Source organism: Citrus clementina, unplaced genomic scaffold (assembly GCF_000493195.1).
Source record: "Citrus clementina cultivar Clemenules unplaced genomic scaffold, Citrus_clementina_v1.0 scaffold_8, whole genome shotgun sequence".
In the NCBI taxonomy this organism is placed as follows: domain Eukaryota; kingdom Viridiplantae; phylum Streptophyta; class Magnoliopsida; order Sapindales; family Rutaceae; genus Citrus; species Citrus x clementina.
In genome coordinates, this window is record NW_006262022.1 from 24963909 (window position 1) to 24987927 (window position 24019).

The 24019-nt window shown below is 36.3% G+C and overlaps 3 protein-coding genes and 1 pseudogene across 6 annotated transcripts in view; 1 reads left to right on the forward strand and 3 right to left on the reverse strand.

The window, feature by feature from the left end:
• Nucleotides 1-593: 593 nt before the first annotated feature.
• LOC18034813 (organic cation/carnitine transporter 7) lies at nucleotides 594-5474 on the reverse strand. The gene is made up of 6 exons (XM_006425129.2): nucleotides 5364-5474; nucleotides 4699-4979; nucleotides 3843-4080; nucleotides 2544-3123; nucleotides 2219-2421; nucleotides 594-1362 (listed from the first exon to the last, which is right to left on the reverse strand). Exons 2-6 carry the CDS (start codon nucleotides 4977-4979, stop codon nucleotides 1120-1122), a joined length of 1545 nt encoding a protein of 514 aa, XP_006425192.1. The 5' UTR covers nucleotides 5364-5474; the 3' UTR covers nucleotides 594-1119.
• A 1284-nt stretch (nucleotides 5475-6758) lies between these two features.
• On the reverse strand, nucleotides 6759-9581 carry LOC112096247 (annotated as a pseudogene).
• Nucleotides 9582-11083: 1502 nt separating this feature from the next.
• LOC18034354 (myb family transcription factor PHL6) lies at nucleotides 11084-16832 on the reverse strand. 2 transcript variants are annotated; one of them, XM_006425130.2, is made up of 8 exons: nucleotides 16265-16832; nucleotides 13929-15072; nucleotides 13361-13568; nucleotides 13132-13208; nucleotides 12964-13003; nucleotides 12287-12356; nucleotides 12117-12186; nucleotides 11084-11785 (listed from the first exon to the last, which is right to left on the reverse strand). In XM_006425130.2, the coding sequence occupies exons 2-8, from the start codon at nucleotides 14586-14588 to the stop codon at nucleotides 11420-11422; spliced, it is 1491 nt and encodes a 496-aa protein (XP_006425193.1). In that variant the 5' UTR covers nucleotides 14589-15072; nucleotides 16265-16832; the 3' UTR covers nucleotides 11084-11419. The 2 variants fall into 2 exon arrangements, with proteins under 2 accessions (XP_006425193.1, XP_024034679.1); XM_024178911.1 differs by having other exon boundaries at nucleotides 13929-15085.
• Nucleotides 16833-21989: 5157 nt separating this feature from the next.
• Nucleotides 21990-24019, forward strand: part of LOC18033967 — a 6815-nt gene continuing 4785 nt past the window's right edge. For all 3 annotated transcript variants that reach the window (XM_024179639.1, XM_024179640.1, XM_024179641.1), the window contains exons 1-3: nucleotides 21990-22269; nucleotides 22410-22515; nucleotides 23014-23103. In XM_024179639.1, the coding sequence (XP_024035407.1) occupies nucleotides 22226-22269; nucleotides 22410-22515; nucleotides 23014-23103 (240 nt within the window). In that variant the 5' untranslated portion in view covers nucleotides 21990-22225. The remainder of the gene's footprint in view (nucleotides 22270-22409; nucleotides 22516-23013; nucleotides 23104-24019) is intronic.

Sequence of the window (24019 nt, forward strand, 5' to 3'; positions counted from 1 at the left end):
CCGTACTCGCCATGTACATCACAACATGAACACAATTCGCCCAACGGCCAAGACCAGTCTCTTTGGCGGTGCTGCCTTCATGGCTTTAAACGCTTCCCTCTTCTGGTTGATTTGCCTAATGCTTGCTGATAATGCCAGAGATGACTATTTTGATGAAGAAGACCAGAACCATAAATGTGAATATGGTCAGGTTTTCACCACAGATTATGATGCAAAGGGACAGGGTGATGTTTGAGAAATGTTCCCAGGAAATGATAATAAAAAAGCTATACACACTCGCGCCCACACACTTGGAATAGAATGGCTATCTGTTGCTGGTTTGTAAAATACTATTAAGTCATCTTATATACTTAGTAATACAAAGAAGATTGCCCAATGTATCCGCTGTGGATGTCGTCCCATTAATTTCCCTCCTTTTAACATAATAATTGACTACCATTTGCTATATCACCGTTTGATTTGCCCGGGGGCGGGCGCCCGCGGGTTGTTGGGGTGGGGCCGTGGGTAGGGGGGGGGGGGGGGGGGGGGGGGGGGGGGGGCGGGGTGGGGGATTGGGAATTTACTGTAGGATCAACACATTTCACATCTAAGTATTGCACGCTGATCAAGACAACAATGCGTGATGAATATAAATTCCAACTTTAAAAAGTAACAAGTGTTTTTCCAGAAAAATTCATATCAACCATGATACAAACATTCTTGGCAGGATTTATAGCTAGAAAGTCATTTGTTCTTTCTCAGAAAGCCATGAGTATGTGTGATTGGACTCATAATGAATGATAAAGAATTCAACAAGGCATGAAAGAAAACCTTCAATCTCCTTCCCTCCAAGAGTACTTTTCTTTTAACATGAGATAGAGGAGATCGATAGAGATTCCCTTGAAGCTTCAGAGTTTGTGATCAGCTCTGTTTCTTGGAGAACAACTAATACAATCAGCAAGCTTGCCACATCAATTAAGTATTTTGATCTTGTATTCTATAATTTTCATTTCTGCCTTCAAATAAGAACAATGAACAGATCCGTGGGTAACTTATCTTCTCTATTCTTCCGTCATGTGGATCAAATCTGTAAAAAGCAACGAGGCAAACCCCATCGGCTATGGTGATTGTCTATTAAATCTATGTATTGATCAGCTTTGAACTAGATAAACTATCACTCAATCCACGGCCCATGGTTTCAAATGGGAAGAACAATACAGAGATCCCAGAGAGTAAAATAACAAGCTCAAACAGAATTAAGGCTGCAGTTTGATGACATCCATGAACTAGAGCCACTGCCACAAGGGGACAAACCATTCCACCAATTCTTCCTATTGAGGATGCAACTCCAACACCAGTTGTTCTCACTGAGGTTGGGTATATCTGCAGTTTAAATACATGAAGAAAATAAAATAAAAATTCTTGGCTCTCAAGAGGATGCTATATTAGACATATAAACAAAATAACATTAAATAGGAAGAATGTGCATAACATCAACCACATATAAATTATTTTGTTAACGCCAAAATTTAAAAATATATATGTAAATATATTATAAAGTGATTTTCAGAGATATCTCTCTTGGGGTTACTACTCCTACACTAGAGAGAACAACCACTTAAAAGTAACATTGTATAATCCTATATGCAGAATATAACTGGTGACGGGAAGTTTCTGACATCTAGTATAATCTATTTGTTTACATGTCAATCAAAACTGCAATAAACTGCATTGTAAATATTTATATCTAATTTCCTATGCGCCAAACTGAAATTTGATCTGGCCTTGTTGCAATGAGTTTTAAGTTATCTTTCTGCACCTCTCTTGGCATAATTTTTAAGTATTTCTAATAATTTGTGCTAAATATCAATTTAAAAGCATGTATAAGCTTCAAATTAAGTTAGTTAATCCTCAATTCTGGGAATTCATAAAGATCTGCAAGCAAAGGATTTCAGCACCTTCAGTGGTGCATTTGCACCCATTCACTCTCCAAATAAAAGGTTTTTGATAAAAGAGAAGTCTGACTTCAGATTGTCCTCCATAAACAGGAGGATCTAAAACGAAAGGTCAAGGAAAAAAAAAACACTCATGGATAATCTAATTGCGAAAGAATGGAAATTTTGAAATTCAATTGTGTATAGAACTTCCATCTTGCGGACATGTTAATAATTAGAAAGCTAAATGACAATATGAAGATTCATTTGCCTTTGGAAATAAGAAATCAACTCCTGTGACTTACCTCTGGAGCATATACATAAACAACTGTGAAGGTTACAGTGATGCATATTCGAGCTCCAAAGAGAAGACCAGTTGTTAAACCCTTGGGCTGTTGGAAGAGCAAAGGAACAAGGAATATGCAGCAGCAGAAGAACATTGATGACATTGAAAGCTTACGACCAAGTCTATCAACCACGGCAGCTGCTAAGAGGAGCCCAGGAAACTCTAGGAGCAGAATAAAAATTAAATGCTATAAGAAGCCTTCCAAAAGTGGGGAAAAATGTTATACGTAAAGAAAATATTTTCTAGAAGAAAGGGGAAAAAAAGAAAAGAAAAGAAAACCATACCAGCAAAACTAGTAATGAAAACATCTCCATAGTTAATATCCCGAGATTTTCCAGACTGCAATTCATTTGATACACACTTATTTTGTCCATTGTTCAACTCAGTGGTCAGCAATACAAGCCCATAATAAGAAAATGCATTGCCAAAGAATACCAACCATAAGAGCAAGGTTGATTTGATTAATTCTGGCGAAAGAAGCATTAACAGTGCAGTAATGCCACCCATGTTAGAATTTGCCAATGTGGAAGTTGAATCTTCACTTTTCATTTCTTTTGCCTCAGAAATTGAATCTTCATCTCTCTCCATTTCTGTGGGAGTGGTATCATCCTCATTACTACTTGACGATAGAAGACTTTTATTTTGTAACTCATGTTCCCAATCAGAAACAAGATTTCCAGAAGGCAGTTTTGTGCCATTAATTTTTGCTATTTTCTCCAAGACATGACGTGCTTCAGCTGTTCGACCTTTCAAGCATAAATACCTTGGTGATTCAGGTGTCACTGAATACAATAAAAGGAGAAGCGAAGAAGGAAAAGCAGACAGTCCGAGTAGCCACCTCCAACCCAATCTTGGCATGACAAGCTACAATGCACACATAATAATGATGAGAGCTTCTTCCAAACGCATATTTATTGTGAATATTAGCATAACAATTTTAAACTATATCCAGTCATCTATAACTTTAAAAATTCTACTCTCTTTGGCAAGTTATATGTGAAGGACTAGATCAAAGTTGAAAGAGTTCTGAATTTTTCAACCTATGGTGCAAGTTCCAAACACAATCGTGGAATGAACCAGCTACAATGAATGGCTGGATTTTGACATATGCTATAACAAGACCACATAATAACCCTTGCCAAAAAAATTCTACCACCAGCGGATTTTCGAACCAGATCTCTACATTGAAGAAATAGCAGTTGGACAGGGTATTAGTTTCATTACATTCAATGAGAGCAGAAAATAGAAGAAAAAGGAATGAAACCAGTAATAATATATCAAGACTGCAGGAAAGGTAAATAAAAAAATATAAAATAAGGGGAAAACAGAAAAGCAGCCAATGTTGAGAAAAAGGGAATATAATTTATGTGGCTAAGGCAAACAATGAAATGATGGTGTCAATAACAACGAAGCAAGTTCCTATCTTAGGACCCCCGATGCTCTTTAAATTTTCATTTTAACACAACAGACCTTAAGTTGCACCCAAAAAGAGAGCGAACAATAGTGCAATGTAGAGATTTAGAACTACTAGCAAATCAGATTAAATAAAAGAAAAAAGGAAAACGTCTAGGATATCAGCATACCCATGCAATTCCAGCTTCTAAGATTGTCCCAACAGTCCAGAAAGTTTGAAAGATAACCATCCAAAAGCCTCTGTTTGGAGCAGGAATGAACTCTAGAAACCAGGATGCGAGTACAGGACCGCCTCCCAAGCCAAGACCAACCAAACAACGAAAAAATAACAATAAATAATAATTTGGGGCAAAGGCACTCAGTAAACCTGCTGCAGAAGTGACTATTGCTGTGATGAGGAATCCTTTCCTGAAGGATAGAAGCAAACGCCCAAACAGGGAAAAAGAAAAAGAAGATTGATCAGACTCAGAGAAATGCAGATTGAGAAGTGTAGTAGTATTCCAAGAAAGTTCTGGAACATCAAATGCAATATCACAAAAGATCATAGCAAAGCAAATCAGTAAAACAGAACATGGTGACACAGTATCCATTTTCATATCGTTTTTCATAATAATATGCAGATTCAACTAGCCAGTGAACCCATTTGAGGATCTCTCTTTGTTTCTATTTCAATAGACATTGTCTGTCAAGACATATATGGGTGATTTTAAGCTACAATGTGCTTTCAGTATGAGAGGTCAGATTTTCCAGGTCAAGAAGGCAGGAATCAGGAAGATATTTCTCCTTCATGGGAGAAGACGAAGGATGAGTTAATCAAAACTAAAATGCAAAATCACCTTCAAGCATTCGAAGCAGAGTAACTCTTGAAATGGCTATAAGATTCTTACTAGTTTCACTTCTAGTAGACAGATAAATATGCACCCCCCTTAAATAAGAATGGTAGCAGAGAATGAACACCAAAAAATTTCCAGAAAACACTGAATAAAGATTAAGAATAGCAAATGCTGAATTTGATAAAGGGCCCACCTTCTTCCAAAATTATCTGAAACAATGCCCCATGAATAGGCCCCAACTAGCATTCCAGCAAAAACCACGCTAGTAATTAGACTCTCTTGATTGGGAGAAAGATGCCATAGAGACTGAACTGCTGGTCCTACAAATGAGAGGAGCATCATTTCCATTGCTTCTGAAATCCAACCCATGCCAGCATAAGCAAGCACGCAAAGTTGAAACTTTCCAAATCCCATGGTCACAATAGCTTCATCAACTGTGTATGTCTGCTTTTCATCATCACTTTTAATTCCCATCTAAAGATCAAAAGCACAAGAAACTTTTAGTTTAAAATTTGATGTATTGCATGAAAAAACTGCTTAAAATATACAAAACAGCCACGTGCTTTCTCATTGCAAATCTTGTAATTGTTACCAAATTCACAATGTCTACACTCGTCATAAATACGCATGTACATAACCAAATGACAAGATTTTATAACAGTATGATGCTAAAACATAAAAAGATAACTGCATTTAGTCAAGAGAACATAAAAACAGGAAATGAAATCACAGTTAACAAAATCGATACATTAATCACGAAGGGAAAGAAAAGAAAAGAAAAGGGAAATGAACAGTTTAATGATAAAGACGAAAAGGAAAAAAAAACTGGGCATTAGTGAAATCGAAAAAAGAACAAACCTTGCTCTGAGTCAAGCTACGAATGGAAGAGAGATGTAGATCTGGTTCTTGTTATTTTCTCTTCTCGTCCTTGTTCGGTTCACTTGTAAACATGTTATGTCTTATGTAATAAACAAGAAAGAGTCAACAGTCAATATAGATAATTTGAATATTATATATACATACACGTTTCTTATTTATTTACTTTTGAGTAATTTATATCCTGCCCCTAAATGAATTGAAATTTTACACCGTACCTCCAAAAGATTTGACTCATTGCACTGCGCCCCTAATTCCGTTAAATTTCAGTTATTTCTAACGGTTCCATCTAACTTTTGATTGAATGACAAAAATCCCCTCTATATGAATTCAAATAAATTTAATTACACAAAACTTAGTCCAACATTTTATATTTACGTTAATACCCTCCAATAAAAAGTTCAATATAGAGCACATGCCCTTTTTTAAAAAAAATAAAATTCTAAGCTCATTTAATTTTTTTTAAAGGTTTTTATTTCAATTGCAATAAAAGAGAATTTTTATTAAAATTAATTTAAGGAACAGACTTCCAATTTTACCCCTCCACTGTTAAACTTAACGAAAAAAATAATAGAATTAGGGGTGTGGTGCAATGAGTCAAATCTTTTGGGGGCGCGGTGCAAAATATCAATTCTTTTGAGGGAGGGGTATAAATTACTCTTTACTTTTTTGGGCAACGTAGAAAACTTTTTTTTGTAATCCTGATTACGCGTCAATTACCCACAACACAAATATTTACAATCATATATATCTACTCGTATTTTTTAAAGAATAAAGAATTATAAATTAAGCCCACACAATTAAACTTATAAATTAAATTCACATAATTAAATTTATAAATTAACTCCACACATTTATAATTAATTAAAAAAAATTAAATTAATGAGAACTCAAACCACTACCCTTATAATCATACTTAATTTTGACACCACTCAACCTCAACGTAGAAGTTTGATCGACAAGTATGTATCTTTTAACTGTTTTCCAGTTGTGGGCTTAGGGCATTCATCCTCTTCCTGTTTCCTCAATAATTTTGGGCTAGGCCCAACCGAATCATTAAAAATTCGTGCTTTTTTTTTTTTTTTAAATCGCATCATCAAAGATCTCAAATTTTTTTTTTTGAGAATAAGATCTCAAAGTTAAGTGAGACGGAAAATCATGTTATCATTAGAAACGCATGTTACATTGGATAAACTGAAACCTTGTTTTTAATGCATTGGAAGTATTATCATCCTGGACAGGTTTCTTTTGCTGCATTGGGAATTGAACCCGGAGGAGATAGGACACATAGGAGGTTAGGAATTTACTTAAGACTTTTCTCACCCTCCTGAAAAAATTAAAAAATATTGTGAAGTGAAAAGTACTAATAAATGGCAATTGGATTTGCTTTGCACAGCGGAAAAGCATTAGAAATATTTCCTCAACACCCAATGTTGTCAAGTTTACTTACAGGAATATATATCTCTATCTAAATAACACTTACATTAGTGCATAAAAAACCTATCCTTGTAAGTAATCTATGCTATTTAACCAAGGTTCTTCTTTATTTGACAAGGGAAGGTTCCTTCAACATTAGTGACCCCTTCAGTGGAGATTAACTCCATCCAAGATGAGTCACCAATTTCAGGTAACAATTTCTGGTGATTCATCCACAATCCATTCATCCAGAGGATCAATTTCCTCATCCACAATGTCACCTTTTAAGGCCCGCCCAGAGTTCTGCAATTGTAAATTGTAGTGAACATACGTCAAATCACTCAATCGTTTTTGCTCTATAGGGTTCCTGCCATTTGTGAGCAGCTTTTCAGACAAACTCCTCTTGAGACTATATTTTGAGGCACCTTCACAAGTCTGGCTCAAAATTCTAATGGCAAATCTCTGCAACTCGGGATACTGCACTCCATAATGAGACCACCACTCGGCTGCAATAGAACATGGGCTTAACTTTGTTAAGGATATGGATTTTGACATGTCTCCTGTATGCAATGAAGAAACTACCAAAATAGACTTTTCTTACCTGGAGAATACTTGTTTATTTGGTCAACGGCACTCCCTCGACTGAAAGCACCTTTAGCATGCCTATACTCATCCAGTTGAAAAGATATCAAATCTTGTGTGTGCCGATCTTGTACCATTCGAACAATACAGCATAAAAGACCAAACGAAACCTCAGGATCACTATAAAAATCACTTGAATAAAAGAGACTTGGGTTTAGGTAATAACCAGCAGCATGAAGAGGGCTATGGAGATGATTGTCCCAGATCTCATCAATAATTTCCCAAATTGGCCAATATTGGGTTTTCTTGTTCTTAAATTCCTCTTTAATTGTCTCCTTTGCTTGATCCATGGTTTCATAGATGTAACCCACTTGTGGTTTATCAGCCCCATTGATCAAACACAGAACACGCACAAGGGGTATAGTTGCCTTTAGGACCATCCTGGCTCTGCTCCAAAAAGAACGATCCTCCACTAAATTAACTATCCTCTTCCCCTCTGTTCTTGAAGCCCATTTAGTTCTATTCCACTCAAATGAGGCAAACATGGCCTTAACGTTTTTCTTTTCTGCCACAATATTTTCTAAAGTCAAGAAAGGCATTGCTGATCTCAACTTAGAGGGCTTGATAAGGTTCCGCTTGCCAGTAAAATCTCTAAAGAGTTTCAAGACCGTTGCGTGGCCATGAATGAACTTTGTAATGGTCTTGGCCTTTTCTAATATCTCCCTAGCAAAATCAATCGTACCAATCTTCTCAAGCATCAGAGCAATGCAATCAAACACACTTACAGTCCAAAACACTGTCCTTCGCCTTTCCATAAACTGCTTGCCCACATCCCCCATCCAACCTGATGTAGAACATGCAACAATTTGAACAACATTATTCACTCCAACCTCCTCAATGACTCCATCCAATAATAACTGCAGGGCATCAACATTACCAACGAAGGCTGAAATATCTGATGATCGCAGATAAATAGGTCCCTGAGGACAATCCACAATAAAACTGACCAAGTTTCGACCATTTTCATCAGTCCATCCATCCAACAAAATGCTGCACCCAGTACTTTCCCACGAATGTCTTATCCTCTTCACATATTCTTGCATTTCCATCACTTCTTCATGAAGGATCCACCCCTTCAAATCCTGACAACTGGGGATCTCACACTTTTCCTTACCACGGCTAGCATTTATCATGTCTTGAAAGCTTGGAGAATTAGCAACACTGAAATCAATACCCATTTCGTAGAAAAATCTACCAATGCATTTTTGAGCTTGCCATGATAATGAATCCTTCTTCTTCTTCTCAAAATTGAAGCTTGTTTGAGAATCTATTCTTCTCTTGAGAAGTGAAATATGTTGTTCGGCTCCTTCTTCTTGTTCTGATGCCGTGCCTGTATAGCTTCCGCTGTCACAATCAGTGCCTCGAGTGGCTTCACATTTAAATTGCTTAACACCACCATTCAAATTGGAGCACCCATTCCTTTTACAGGAAATAGCTGGGGGATATACATTTCCTTCTTTCTTGCTTGGATTTCCTTCTTTTTTCTCTAGTAACTTGTTCCTCCATGATTCCTTCACGTTTTCAGGAACCCTTTCACAAGGAGTCACATCCCCGCGTATACCTGCTAAGTGGGACTTGAGACGAGAGAAGCCACTCATGTTCTTACCACAATAATTGCATTGTACTCTACCCTTTTTCCTATCCACAGATGTTCCATGATCATGAATATTGAAGAAGTCATCAGCAGCAGCCATTTTTATGCACTTAGAACAAACAAGAAGTCCAAAAAGCACCTGTAAATCTTCTACAGAGAGTAGATAGATTTGAAAAAATAAATAAACAAATAAATAAAATAGAAAGATAAATGTCTGAAAAGCACATTTATAAAAAGTATGCCTTACATAATTTTAAAAAGAAAAATGAAGAAGAAAAGTTAAACGCGGTCTTGCTTTCACTTCAAATCCAAATATGTGGAGAAGACAAAACTATGCTCTCTATATAAAGGCAGCAAAAAATATCTGATCAAAGAGTTCATGCTTATCATTCGAGTAGCAATTATCATTTGCCCCTATTTGAGAGTTAAAAAATGTATCAATTATAATAAATGGGTCATTCAAGAATATACATGAAGAAGCTAACAGATAGGGGAGAAGTAGTTGACCAAGTATCAAGCACAAACGTACAAATTATTAAAGAAAAGCAAAATCTTTCCACGAGTCCAAAAGCAGACTTTTTTAAAGGCCAAGTAAGAGGCACGTCCACCCCAAAAGGAAATGTTAAAAGAAAAAATAAATTAAGCACATTGCATATTTTAAATGTCCCAACAACTATAATGACAGGCAATTCAAAGAAACATTGAGTGGTTCACTAGTTTCTAACATATTATTGAAGTGGATTCTGCATCACTCGTCAATTCCATTCATTTTTATCATAATAAAATAATAATAATAATAATAAAAAAACAAATGTACCTTCTCCCTTTCTAAACATGGTCTTTTTCTTCTTTCTCTTTTTTAGAGGAAATGTAATTCGAATAACGTTAAATAGCAGGCCAAGATTTTGTAAAGATGAAAGTTTTTCATGGCATTTGCAAGGCGTAGCAAGGGTCCGTTTGTGTTATTGCACTTTGACGACTAATCTGAGATGTCGAAGTGTTTTAGTAAACACACAACTGATTATTGGCTTTAGGTGTCAAAGTGTTTCATTTCTCAACACCACAATATTAAATGCAGCCTAGTCTAAACCTAAACCTAGTAGGTGACGTCTCACATAATACCTAGTTGGAGAAAAGGAAAAAAACAAATGTGCGACTTTGACTGCAACAAATTAAAGAAATCCCTCAAGGGGTCTTAATTCGACACAAAGAAAGAATCAAGAACGAACATTCAAAGAGCAAAAACACAGCCAAATTGAAATGAAATACCTTTTTTTCTTTTTGCGTTGAGGCCTGAGGGCTGAGGGAGAGAGACCTGAGTATGGCTTCAGCTTCACTCACTAGTCACTAGTGACTAGCCACTGCTATCTGCTTTGACTTACACGTCATCACCATTGCCCCTACCCAAGCCCCCACCAGACCAGACCGAGTTGAGTTTGGGGATTCTTTTCTTTTATTCTTTTTCTTATTATTCTATATGAATTGCGAGACTGAGTCTGACCGGCTCCACCGCTCTGTCCCTGTAAGCCTGTGGCTATGTCTACATGTGGGGACTGCGGCGGCCATCCATTGGCCAGCTCCACCAACTTTAATACTTACGTGTTACTTCTGTCCCTCGTGACTCGTAACGGCCCCTTTTCTTCCATTTTCTAAATCACTTATTTTTCAAACAAAATTAACAAGGAATAGGAACATATTCTGTGAGTTTTATTCATGGATTTAGTTGGTGTTCGCGTTGACTTTAATGCTTTCAAGTGGGGAAAATGGTTTTAGACAATTAATTTAACAGAATCAACTCAATCTATAAATAGATAATTAAAAAGCATAATGGGGGGAATAAAATCCTTGATATTCTTTTCGCTTGAGATTTTATAATAATAATAATAATAATTTATAATTTAATGCTCTTTATAACTATACATACAAAACGAAGCTTGAAATCACTAAATGCGAGGCAATGAAAAAGATTTGCCATTATTTGAATCAATAAAAACAAAAATCAACCGCCGGAAATACTATATATTACAGACTTCATAGCTATAGCTGCTAATAAATAAACATCACCATCTATCTGACTAGCAAATACATTAGAGTTTAAACTGTCTACTAGACGCCGCATGTTACCCGCTAAGCACCATTACTAATCTAGACTGAAAGGCACATGCATTATGCATGTGATTGGTGCTCTCTTTCAATTTCATTGAGATTTGCCACAGCTCAAATGTTTAAATGTCCACGTCCAAGAGATAGAAATCAAGAAAAATCACAATCCAATCATTACTTCACTACATGCATCTACAAGAGCTATGTTTCATATTCATGAATGATTACAAGAATACACAATTGACAATGATAATAACTAACTCTTTTAAGGGTCTAAAAGTCGTCACTGCACAGGATTTTCAACCACAGCCTCGTCTGAAGTTATTTCTGGCTTGTTTTCAAGGCGAATCCTTTTCAGGCATGCATCTGGCTTTGACTCCCTACTGTCAGTGGCTTTATGCTTTGATAGAAGAGATGTTGATGATGATTCTGTTTTTGACTCGGCTGGTTGCTCGGGTGATAATATTGCACTAACCGTAAATGATGGAGGAGAAGGCTGCTGCTCTGAATCTTTGCTTCCATTGGTGATTGTTGACAAGCTTTGAGCTTGAGGAAGAATAGTGGCACTGCCATCTTTCTGCTGTTCTGCCACAATCTTTTCCAAGTACCTTGCATGTTCCTCTATGCGTAACTGAAGGGCCCTTTGTACCTGAGCAATCAGTATGCAGACAGCAGACCAAATTTTAAAACCAATGTGAAAGAATACTGTAGACCAGAAACAATGGAGTTTTTTGATGCTTGAGCTTTGGCATAGACGATGATCAATTCATCTCTTTTACTCTTCCAATACCAAACAAAACCGAGAACAATCAAGGGCCACCCACAACGAGTGAAGAAATAAGAAGAAGATAACATAGTAAACCAAGCAAACATACGTGCATGTCTGTTTGAGAGGGAGATACAAGTAAACTGAATATACTGTAGTTGAATGGCCATCCAAAATTCAGTATATTTTTCTATAAGACAAGCTGTTAAAATACCTCAAGCTGTTCATGCAGCTGTTTCTGAACTTCCATTTGCATGCGCAGAGCCTCAGTGAATTGTATGCTCCTATGAAAAGAAAGATTAAAAGAATGATTAGCATACTGTGCGGCACTGCCAAACAATAAGATATTTACAGAATGGATTCTAAATTGGAAACAAAATTGACCCTTTCTTTCGTCCATCACTTTCAATACTGCTTGTTGCTTTCTTTTCTTCAGAGCTACAGGTCTTCTTTTCTGTAGAGCGAAATGAAGAAGCACATGTAAGGAACCAGCACATTAGAATTACAATTCAAAGTCAAACTAACTTCAAGAAACATCAAGAACCTCCGGAAATATTGCCCATGGTCTACACAAAGAGCAAGCGATAGAAAATTACTCTGACAAAAGAGCATGCCAAAGAATCTTGTGCAGAATGTTTCTTTGGCAGAATGTTGGGCCCATGTGTAACATAAATAATTGTTATACTCAAGATAACAACAAAATGGAGACATAAGCAACTAGAGTGGCAATAATATTCAGCCTACCATAGGCAGCGCTGCTATGACATTAATACCCATCTCAATAGCCGTGCACTTATATGCACAAAATTTGGCATACATAATGGATGGTATACAGGAGACGGTCACACAAGTATACTATAACCTAATGAAGGGGTTCATGTATTACAAAATACTGCAGAAGAGAAACGAACACATAAGCACAAGCATGCACACTCAGATGCACAGATAGTGAGACAAAGAAGAGAATCTGTAGCCTACATCTATGGTCTCAAATGCTATATGCTCACGTGGAGATCATGACACAAGTAAAATCACTTCCCTTTCTATAAAGTGCTCATTACCTTCTTTTTTCTCCGGCATATATTTAGCAAGTCGGTATTTCTGCAAAAGACACATTAATCAAGGTTTACGCTCAAAGGACAAACAGCTAACTTAGCTGCCTTTTTTTTGGGGGGGGGGGGGGGGGGGGTTACTTATACTTTACTCACCCAAAAAACTCAATTGGTTACCTGTAGGTGGCTTTTCACATGATAGATGGTCAAACCTTCTACATTCATAAGCTTCAATACCGCTTTTGGAGTAGCCTCTACATTTCAAAGTGAACTGATGAGCGTTCTCTGTTCTGACAATTGTCATAACTATAATCTGTGCAGTGTTATGTGCTTTACAACACTTGTCCTCTTAACAGAAAAAGTAAATGAGAAGCTGTTTACTAGATACACAACTTAGCTCACTTACTTTCAGGCCCATCAAGCTTGTTCACAGCCTCTACAAAACATTCATGGAGCTCAGGGGTCCATCTCATTCTTGGCTTGTGTGCAGTAGCTGACGCAGGAGAAGTATGACTTGAAAGAGCATCAACTGGTGGAGCTGAAGAGACATAGTTCTCATTGCATGACAATCCCATGGGTGGCTCTAATGAAGATTTCGGAGCATCATCTATTTCCTACAAAAACATCAGCATGTAAAGCAATATATTACATAAAAGACCATGCAGAAGTGCCCGTGTAGGCATGTACATAAGGAACATAATGATAAAACCACTGCTGTTATTTCCTCTCCCATCTTCTAATCCAAATTTCTAAAAAGAAACAATTTTGTTCCCATTAATCTCATTCTTCTGTATATTTCAAGAGGTACATAGGCACTAGAAACAGTCAAAGAGTTTGGTTGATCCAATTATGTTGTGGTCCAGGCAACATGATAGGGCCACCCTCAATCTTTTATGCGGTTTTCTCTAATAAAACTTTACCAAACGATTATATGTTACCGTGCTGTAATTAAGTAGTGATTATACTCTGCTTACATCAAGCCTGGGATTTTCTCCGTGGTCAGTTATATCTATGTCAAGTTCATCAGACAAAAATTGCAGCTCCAAGTGCTCATTAAGCCCCAAACGTTCCCCCATGCAAGTTACACCAGGAAAGCTACCATCAGAAGCATCTTCAGGAAAATTAAGGAAGCCTTTCATAAGTGACTCTGAATGCTCCTCCTGATATGCATTCCCCATATCCTCACTGAAAAGCAATGAAGACTTTGTTGAGTCGACTGCAGAAACAGACTGATTGAATGTGCGAGGATGTGGAAGAAATGGAAAATTCCCAATTTGCCGATGGGTTTCAGAGCTCGCCGAAGATGACAGGTATAAACTGGTACAAAATACAGAAGAACGTGAAAATCCACCCTTTGAATGTTGAAAATGAGAACCAGGAGATATAGGACTGTCCAATGTAGATATCAAACCATTCTCCTTCGGTACGACTGTAGATGCTTGCATACGATTAGGAGAGCTTAGAGATTCTTTCCTTATGAAAGGTGAGGGATGTGGAAAGGGATATTCACCAGTAGATAGACTTTGGCCTTCTGTTTGAAAATTATGAATAGGGGACAAGGCAGAGCAACAGGACTGTGAGACTCCTTTGTTAGACTCATTTTTTGTCACAGAAATGATACTATGATGATTCATGGTGTCAGATGACAGCCAATCCGGATAAATGCAAAATGTCAGAATTTTGCAAAGACACTCACAATGAAAACTACAAAAGTAAAGTTGAGATATAGGGATCAGAACTAAAGTTTCAAGCAGTTCAGTAAACAGGATTTAGACTTTCAGGTGCATAATGGAGAGATACGCATCAGAGTTCAAGTTTCCATCAAGTTCATAACAGGCAAATTGTGTGTCCTAAATACAGTCTCCACGTCCATGAAAGAGAAATTTTCTCTGTTTTCCTCTTTCTCTTGGAGATCAGCAACAAGGGGTCACATTTCAACAACAAACCCCTGCTTCAGATATTCCTTCTTCACAATGAACAAGTATGACCATGACTTTCACGCATTCCAGTAACAGTAATCTTCAATCAGTCATCTGCTTGATTTAATAGTGGAGATAAAACACACCGACTTGGAGACCAGAGGAACAGAAGAGCAAATCATCTTCTCTGGAACAGAACCTGCAAATCAGACCTTGCATTATCTGATCAGTATGGAGGCATCCAGCAAATGCTTCGAAAATTTCACACCAAAACAAAAATAAAATAGATAAGTAAACCAAACCCTTGATAGCACACCTACTAAAGTAACTGATTAGTCAAAGGAACAAAATACTGGCAGCAAATAAATTGGCCAAAGACATTTTATTCAAATTTGCCTAACAGCCACTAGCACAGTTTTGTCACGAAATGATGTTAGTTCCCTAGTTCGGCCAAACCCTGACAGTAAGCCTTACATATTAGCAGCATGGCATAAGCACTCTAATCATCTACAAACTTCAGTTGGACACTGTATTCAGTTGGACACTGTAGTATCTCATACATCAAGCCAAAAGTAAAACAGTTCTCTGATCTAAAGAAATAACATAAATATCTTACAATTGTTGATTTTAGCAATTTGATAATCTTATCTTTTTTATAATTATACAGCACTTAATACTTTAGGGTCAGCATCTCACCTGGTCAGACAATCAATCAACCCACCCTATGTTTGTTTCCTTGAAACATTAGAAAAGATGAACTAAACCACCAGAGCAATCAATCACCGTAACTTAAGCCATCTAACAATCCAAGTGGAGGAACTAGAAAGAATTCTGAGTAATCACACATAAGGTTCAATACACATACATACATACATACATACATATATATATAGAGAGAGAGAGAGAGAGCTTATCAGGTGTGGATATCTAAACAATTTTAAAATATGGTGGAGCTAAAAGACTAGGAAAAAAAAAAAAAAAAAGGACTCCAATAGACTTTTTTTTTTGTCATTTTAGTGTATTAGTCCCTTTTTTTTTTTTTCCATCTTTTAGTTCCGTCTGCACAATTTTTAAAATGGGATGTCCACACCTGTGAAGCCGTATATATATAGTTCCCATCCATGTCTTTAGCTAGGAAGAAATTTCTAAGATGACCCGTGTAAAACAATTTGAAAAAGTGTTACCCTTCAACAATTAACACAATTAATGAATTTATGAAAAATGAAAATACCGCAAAATGAAAAAAGCAAAAGAAAGAAAGAAAGAAAAAATTGCAACAAGCATAAGCTGTAACACTGACAACTGAGAAACATTCGAAATAAAGTCCAACATGCAAACAAAACAGCCCCCTAAAGAGAAGAAGAAACGAAAAAGAAGATATAAAGAGAAACCTTAGAAGAGATGAAGAGATCTCGACGTCGTTATTGTCAGTTGCTGCGAAATTTTTGAGCAGAGAAAATGAAAATGATGGGGACGGTGCCAGGGGGTTTTAGTCTTCAACTCTTCTTAGATGACTGAATGACTCGTCGTCTCGTCAATGGCGTAGAAACCAACACTGAGGGTGTTGAACTTAGATGACTAAAAAGGGAATTTTTTTTTTTTCCCCACCGGCGCAGCCTTTGTTTGTTTGTTTGTTTGAACTTTGATGCTTTTGTAAAAATTGCGAGGCAATGCACGGCGACTAACACGAACTAACTACTACTCTTCGGCTCTGCATCTGCTCTTTTGGATTGTGATTTTGGCTGCGCAACCGCAACAACTAGACACAACCCACGACGCAAAGGCGAGTCGATGAATATGATGATGGATCATCTCCTTCTTTTCTTCAAAATAATGCTGCCGTGCTGTCTGACACGCGTTCTTCCAGAGCGTGTCGTACACGTACCAATGGGAACCTCATCCTCATTTCATTTGGATTACATATGTTACACATACGTCTCGAATCTCTATTCTCTTCCGATTCAAGGGCTCAAACCTTTAACTTTTGGTTTGTCTGAGAAGAACATACAGCGTCTGAATTGACATTGATCCTTAATCATCATTGTCAATTATTATATTATTTATTTTGGCTGCTTTTATCATCCTGTACTGATTAATCATCCATCACCACTTGCACTAATGCACTGTACCCTCCCCACATTAGTACAGTAGTACTTGTTAATTGGGATCAATCACTATTTACAATCGGTTATTAGTTTGGTCAAGTTCGGAATTCAGTCCTTTTAACTGTTTTACGTTGGTTTAAAGTTAATGTAAAAATTAATAATATAAGTTTCAGTTATATATTTGATTGAAAATATTAGTGTAATATATATTTTAATAATAGTTATAAATATTTATGTAATATAATAATTTGATCCGTAATAATATTAAAAAAAAAGGAAGAAGTTAATGTAAAAATAAAAGGGTCGGGGGCCGTTAAAGTGGAAACGCCAACAAGGAAAAGAATATGAGATGGGAATCAAGTAGCTGAATTGGCTTTCCAATTGCGCACATTGAAAGTAGGGCAATAAGCTACAAATTCGGCAGCGGTGATGTAATCAGTTCGTCAATTAAGCATATTGCGATCATTTAATTTTTCGATAAGGACAGATGATGCAGCAGCCCTTTCGCTCTTACAACAATTATGCGGCCGTAAGTAGTCCGGGCAAATTCAGTGAATGACTTCTCTCTCTCTCTCTCTCTTTTTTGAAGGGATGTTGATGCATCTATACATATATAAAACTAATATATTAATATATATATATATATATATATATATATTAATTATGTAGCTTTCTTAACGATTCCGACTTAACCAGTGATGGTAAATTATTCATCATTAACAATAGACTAAAGTGGTATATATAATCACATCAATCAATGTTTTAAAACAAAAGCTAATTGAAAAATGTTTAAAGGGAAAAGACAATAATTGATTATTAAATATACATACGTACTACACCAATTAGAAAGGGGTAATTATATGAGATGAGGATATTCGTTTGGGGCCGGGCAGCTCATAGAGATAGAGAATAGGCATGAAATTGAAATTTACTAAAATAAACAAAGAGATGCAGGGATGGTAAGTCCTTCGTGTGGGCGTCAATCAAGACTCAAGTTGAATTGGTGGTGGGGTCTTAGAATTTTAATTAATTTGTAGGCGTTAAGGCCTATGGTTCTGGTTTTTACAAAGAAGAAATCATTGTTAGGGACCAAAATTTGTTCAAAGATTTAGGAAACAAGTTATTAATGCTGATCACAAACATATATAGAAAAATAATTTAGCGAGCATAATTGTGTATTTTTTCATGAATAGTATTAGAACACTGGATTAAGCAAATAGCACTAGACCACAATTTATGGTGAGCATTGCACTCGCGTGCGTGTGTATGAATTTAGCTCGTTAGTTTAATCTCTTTTATGTGAATTATTGTTTCTCCCGATATTATCTTATGCCAATATTTCATTCATACAATTGAATTTTTGTTCAATCTCTTATGTTGGAATTAAATGAATTGAAATGAATACATCAAAGATGTCTTTTTGTGGTTTTTTCACAAAAAACATATATATTATGATGATTGGAATATGTATATAACTATATATATTATTTTCACGTGTGATCTCTAGTACTGTTTATAGCAGCATATGTTACAACTAACAAGTAATCATTAAGAATATACATGTATGAGTAAAATTAATTGTTATACACTGATTGAGTGAGTTTTTACTGGGGGATACTATAATTGTATGTAGTCTTCTCATTCATACTTAACTAGATTTGATCAACTTAATTATATTGATAGAGAGATGTCATTTGTGTACTTGTGTGTGCGCGCGCGTGTAAAAACAATACGAGTTCTATCAACTTAATTAGCTTGATAAAGAGATATCATTTGTGTGTGTAAGTGTGCGTGTGTGTGTGTACGCACGTATGTAGAGTAAGAGTTCCATTACTTTCATATGATAAGAAACAAGTTAAAATACCAAATATATATATATATAACATCCAATTGACGAAGAGTTTGGCCATGATATAGAGCAATACTCAAACACGAATAGTGATAGGCTTAACCGCAGGGCTGAATCTATCAAAATAATCAATCCCAGGCCGCTGATGAATTGGCAACGGGGCGAGCCCTATACCGCTCAACATTGCCGTTTACGCTTAACCCGAAAGACCCTCTTAGACCCAACAATCTTTTGATGAGGAGATGATGGTACTAGTTCCCAGGTGCCATTACGAGGAGTTTGAGGCCAATATTTCATTCATACAATTGAATTTTTGTCATTTGTGTACTTGTGTGTGTGCGCGCGTGTAAAAACAGTACGAGTTCTATCAACTTAATTAGCTTGATAAAGAGATATCATTTGTGTGTGTGAGTGTGCATGTGTGTGTACGCACGTATGTAGAGTAAGAGTTCCATTACTTTCATATGATAAGAAACAAGTTAAAATACCAAATATATATATATAACATCCAATTGACGAAGAGTCCAGCCATGATATAGAGCAATACTCAATCCCTAAACTGCTGTATTATAAATATATAGATATCTTTTTATGAGCGGTATAGGGCTCATAAAGAGATATCTATATATATTTTTTAAGAGGAAATAGAACCAGCTTAATTGCTTTTGTAAAATTATAATACAGCATTTTAACACCACAGTTATTGGAGTTTGAGGCCACCACCAGCAAAAGGAGAATGGTTGGTAGCTGTAGCCTGTAGCCCGTAGCTGAAGAGATTGACCGAATCCCAAATGGAATGGAAGATTGGGTCGTCTAAGATGGACCCAAAAGATGGCAAAAGATGGACTCGGACTTGGACTGCAAGAGGCGCCCACTCACTCACTGATGCCCCATTTACATTTATATGACATTCACGATAATTCACAGACAGTGAATTACAAGTGTAAATGTAATGCTAACTTGCTAGTGCGTGACGGTAAATGAGAGAAATGACGACTAAAGAAAGAAAAGAAGAGACATTTAATTTAAGGGTTAGATTATGTTAGAGTTGCTCAATTTTAAAGTCATTAATGGTAATTATACGATCGTAACAATATTTATTTGTGCTTATACATTAATCATCAGTGTTTTTAAGGTGGAGTAACTCTAACACAACTGTAGCCTTAATTTAAAAATGGGACATGAGATGAGATGAGACACGGTCATGATGAAAGAATGAATTGAGGATAACGGACCTAGCAGATTCAACTAACTACGGCAGTTCCTGTACCTCAGGCTAAGCCTAATGGAGCGTTCGTGCATTTCCGGCAAATGGAGTATTTCTCGGTCTTTGTTTTGTTTGTTGGCTAATTCAAATTTTGAATGAAAACATAATAATACTCAACCCAATATCATCATATCATACGCACGGACCGGACCGGACTGCACTGGACTTTTCTGTTTGTCCTTTTTTTCAGAAAGCATATTTAATTATTTCCCACTAAAATAGCATGACCCCACGTCACTCCCTGAAAATCCCACTGCTCAAATCACTCCAAGCTTTCACTAGGCTAGGCTCCTCCCTCTGTCCGCATACTGAGAACCCAACACCGGCACTCACGACGGCGACCTCTCACTCTTTTTTTTTTATTATTTTTTTTTTAATGAATTATGCCGTTACGACAACGAGTTAGTCAAAACACACGGATACAGATATGTCTGTCTGTATTTATTTTATTTTTTAAGTCATTAGATTCTTTCTCGCCCTTCTTTATTATTTTGTCTATTGCTTCTTATTAGTATAGTAGTAGTAGTTCAACTGCATCTTTGTCACTATCTCTCTCTCCTAGACTTTCAATTTTCGTTTTGAATTTGGAGAGAAATATTGCCTGGCGTGTGCTTGCTTTCATTTTCAAATTTGAAGATGCGATGCTGAAATTAATTGAATGAATGAACCCCATTTCACTAAACTAAATAAAAAGGAGACCTAGATCCAAATACAGCAGATTAAGCATTAACTTTCCGAAGGGAACGCTGAGGCCCGAACACTGAGAGTATCCTTCCATATGGGTATTAAGGTTGTTTACTCGCTCTTTTCACCTTCTGCAATCTGCATGCATGCATTTGAAGTTCTCTTGTGTTTGCATGTTAGTTTGTTTGCTTTAGGGTTCTAACTAAGAGAAGCGGCAAATTAGAGGACTGGAACTGAGAGGGATATATATCCACATCCATCCATTATTGTTTCTTTCTTGATGGGTCAGTGTTAAATTAAAATTAAGAAACAGAAAATTTGTGTTTTTAGAGGAAAAAGGACCACTGGAATCTGTCCTTTGGATTCTTCTTCTTTTGCTTCAATTCTTGTCTCTCACTCGGTTAAGCTTTGAGCAATCACTTCATCATTGTTTGTCTTATAGATTTTCAAATCATTCACGCCCCACTTACTCACCCTTAACTTTTTCTGGTTTTAATTTTGACTTTCTTTTTACCTATATTTTCAAAGTATAGCTTTTTTTTTTTTTTTTATAATTTAAAATCTTTCATTTTTAATAATCGGAAGTTTTGGGGACCGCTTGAAGCTGAAAGGCTAAGTATGAAAAAGGTCAAAAGTAACCAATTTTCCTTCTCTATAGCTAAAAGTTTGAAAACTTTTTATGGGCGTGTTAACAAAATGCTGTCCCTTTTAACTCATAATGGAAACAACTTTTGTCTTCAATTTTATGAATGCCTAGACTTGGGGGTTGGATACCCCACTTTTTTCTCTCATTAGTGAAATTGAAAGAAGTCTTTTCTTAGTCTTGGTCATTTCCTCTTCCTTTTTCTAGACAATCAGATCATCATAATTTTCACAAAAAAAAAAAAAGATCACTGATGTCATTCCACAACTCTAACTTTCATGTAAATTGAAATGTAATCAATTACCGTAAGCAATGTATTGCTCACAATTTTAATGTTATTTTAATACCCGTTCATTTTATTGCGACCTTCCTTTCAACTTTTGTTTTTGGATGATTGATCTTAAAGAGGGTATTAGATTTAAGCTCACCACTTGTCTTAATGTGCATTTGCATTGTTGTCTTGAAAACGACTGGTAGCTGCATGCATTCATGACTTCTTTTGTCTTTATTATATGTTCACAAGTGGTACAGTGATTTCTTTTTCTAATTTCTAATTTTAAGTCCTGTCCTCCAGTCGTCCTAGTTATCCAGTAATTATGGACAATAAACATTTATTAGATTTCACATTTAAATACACTATCAGAAACAGATATTTGATGCTTCTAGTGATTCTGCAGTATTTATGATGCTTTGTTTGCATTTGTACATTGGCTGATAGGCATAGGCACTTAAAAGAGGTCAAGGTTTTTGGGAAAAATTCCAGAATGTGTTTATGTGATAAATGACAAGGCTTGTGATTAGAAGATGTGTGATTCATCAGTTGTGCAATCTGAATCTGCCTTTGGCTTGTAAGTGTGAACTTTGTTCTCATTTTTTTTCATTATTATTTGTAATTGTTCTTTTTTCCCTTTGGTTTTGCATGGAGCTCTGACTTGTATCCTTTGTACGCTCCTTTTTTTTTTAAAAAAATACTCACATTCTTATACAGGGATGTTTCGATCTCCAAAATTTCTCATACTGGAGCAAGCTGCTATAATGCGGACTCTCACTTAGAAACAGTGGCTGAACTTTACATTGACAATTCATCTGCAGAGGTTTGTTCTGGTTGGCATGTCTTTTTGGTGGATCATAATTTGATTCCTTCCCCCCCCCCCCCCAATATTTAATATTTAAAATCATTTTGATAAAGATTTGGTAAAACAAGACAGGACCACGTTGTAGGGTGTGTGAATTTATTTTTCTAGTTCATTCTTGCTGTTTCCACTTCTCCCCTTCGGATGCCTGCTCCATATATTTTCAGGGATCGATTTTCGGAGATTTTTCCTGAATTTTAATTTCTTAATGAGAGCTTTGAGTGTCAGTATATTGAGCTAGATGGGGACATAGTTTCACTTGTAACGTTTATTTCTTAGTTAATTTCAGTTGGATTTGGAAGCATATTCTATATTAACTTCTTATTAGTGTTTTCTTTGAATTGTCAATCTGAAACATCTTCTTGACATCTATTTGTTTTTTATTATGTCTGTCATTTCTTTTTCTTCTGTTGTTCAAATTACATTTTATGTTGACAGTAAATTTGGTGATTGGATTAGGTATGGAACTCTGGTGAAGAGGCTGACAATCCTGGATCGAGCACTAGAAGCAGTGATTGTTCCCCTTACCGAATTCAACTTGAGCAGGATGTAAGCTTCAGCTATTGGCCCACTGTTCTATTGTGTTATATGGAATACTTTGTGTTATCATGCTTTTGCTTTCATGTTGTGGGTCATCCTTGGTTCTTGTGACTGTCTTCTTATGGAGGATTCCTTTGTTCTTGGTAAAGGAATAAAGGCTAAATCTCTTTGGAAAAGTGCAGTGGCAGCACTGTTTTGGGTGATATGGTAGGAAAGAAACATATTTATTTTTTGAAGGGAAAGGCCTGGACAATATTGAAGAATTTTGGTATAGAGTCCGTCTTCTTGCTTTGCTTTGGGTTCAGTCTCCAAGGAGTTCCAGGATTCTTTTTTTCTCCATTCATCTAAATTGGGAGGGGATTTTAAGATAGGGTATTAAAGTTGGAATAGCATGTTATAGGAGCGGTTGTGTATACTTTTGTATAGCACTAAAAGATTATCTTTTTTTCTTGCTTAGTGGACAACTGGTCCAATCTCTACTTTGATTTTTCTCCATTAATACACTTTTGAGTTTCTTTCCAAAAAAGGAAAAAAAAATCTTTGTGTTTTCATGCTTTAACATATGACAGTTATAGAAATGGAATGACCTCAAAAAAGTATTATATGGCATGCATGTCCTGTCTGTAGTATGCCTAGAATGGCTATAATAGACATGGGACTTTCTGATTGCAGACAGTTTTTGAACTACTAATTTCAAATTATGAGTTAGTGGCTAATAATGTAATATAAACTGTCAAAAGTTACTTCCAGGGAGAAAATGCTGTAGACACTGCTGCCAAATACTTTAATGGATCTTATAACACTAGATTAATGAGAGAAACTCACAAACACCTTTCATTCTCAGGGTGCTTATTTCTTTGCACATACTTCTGATCTATGAGTGTCCTAGGTAGCATGCTTGTAAACTTACAAATAAATAGCTCTG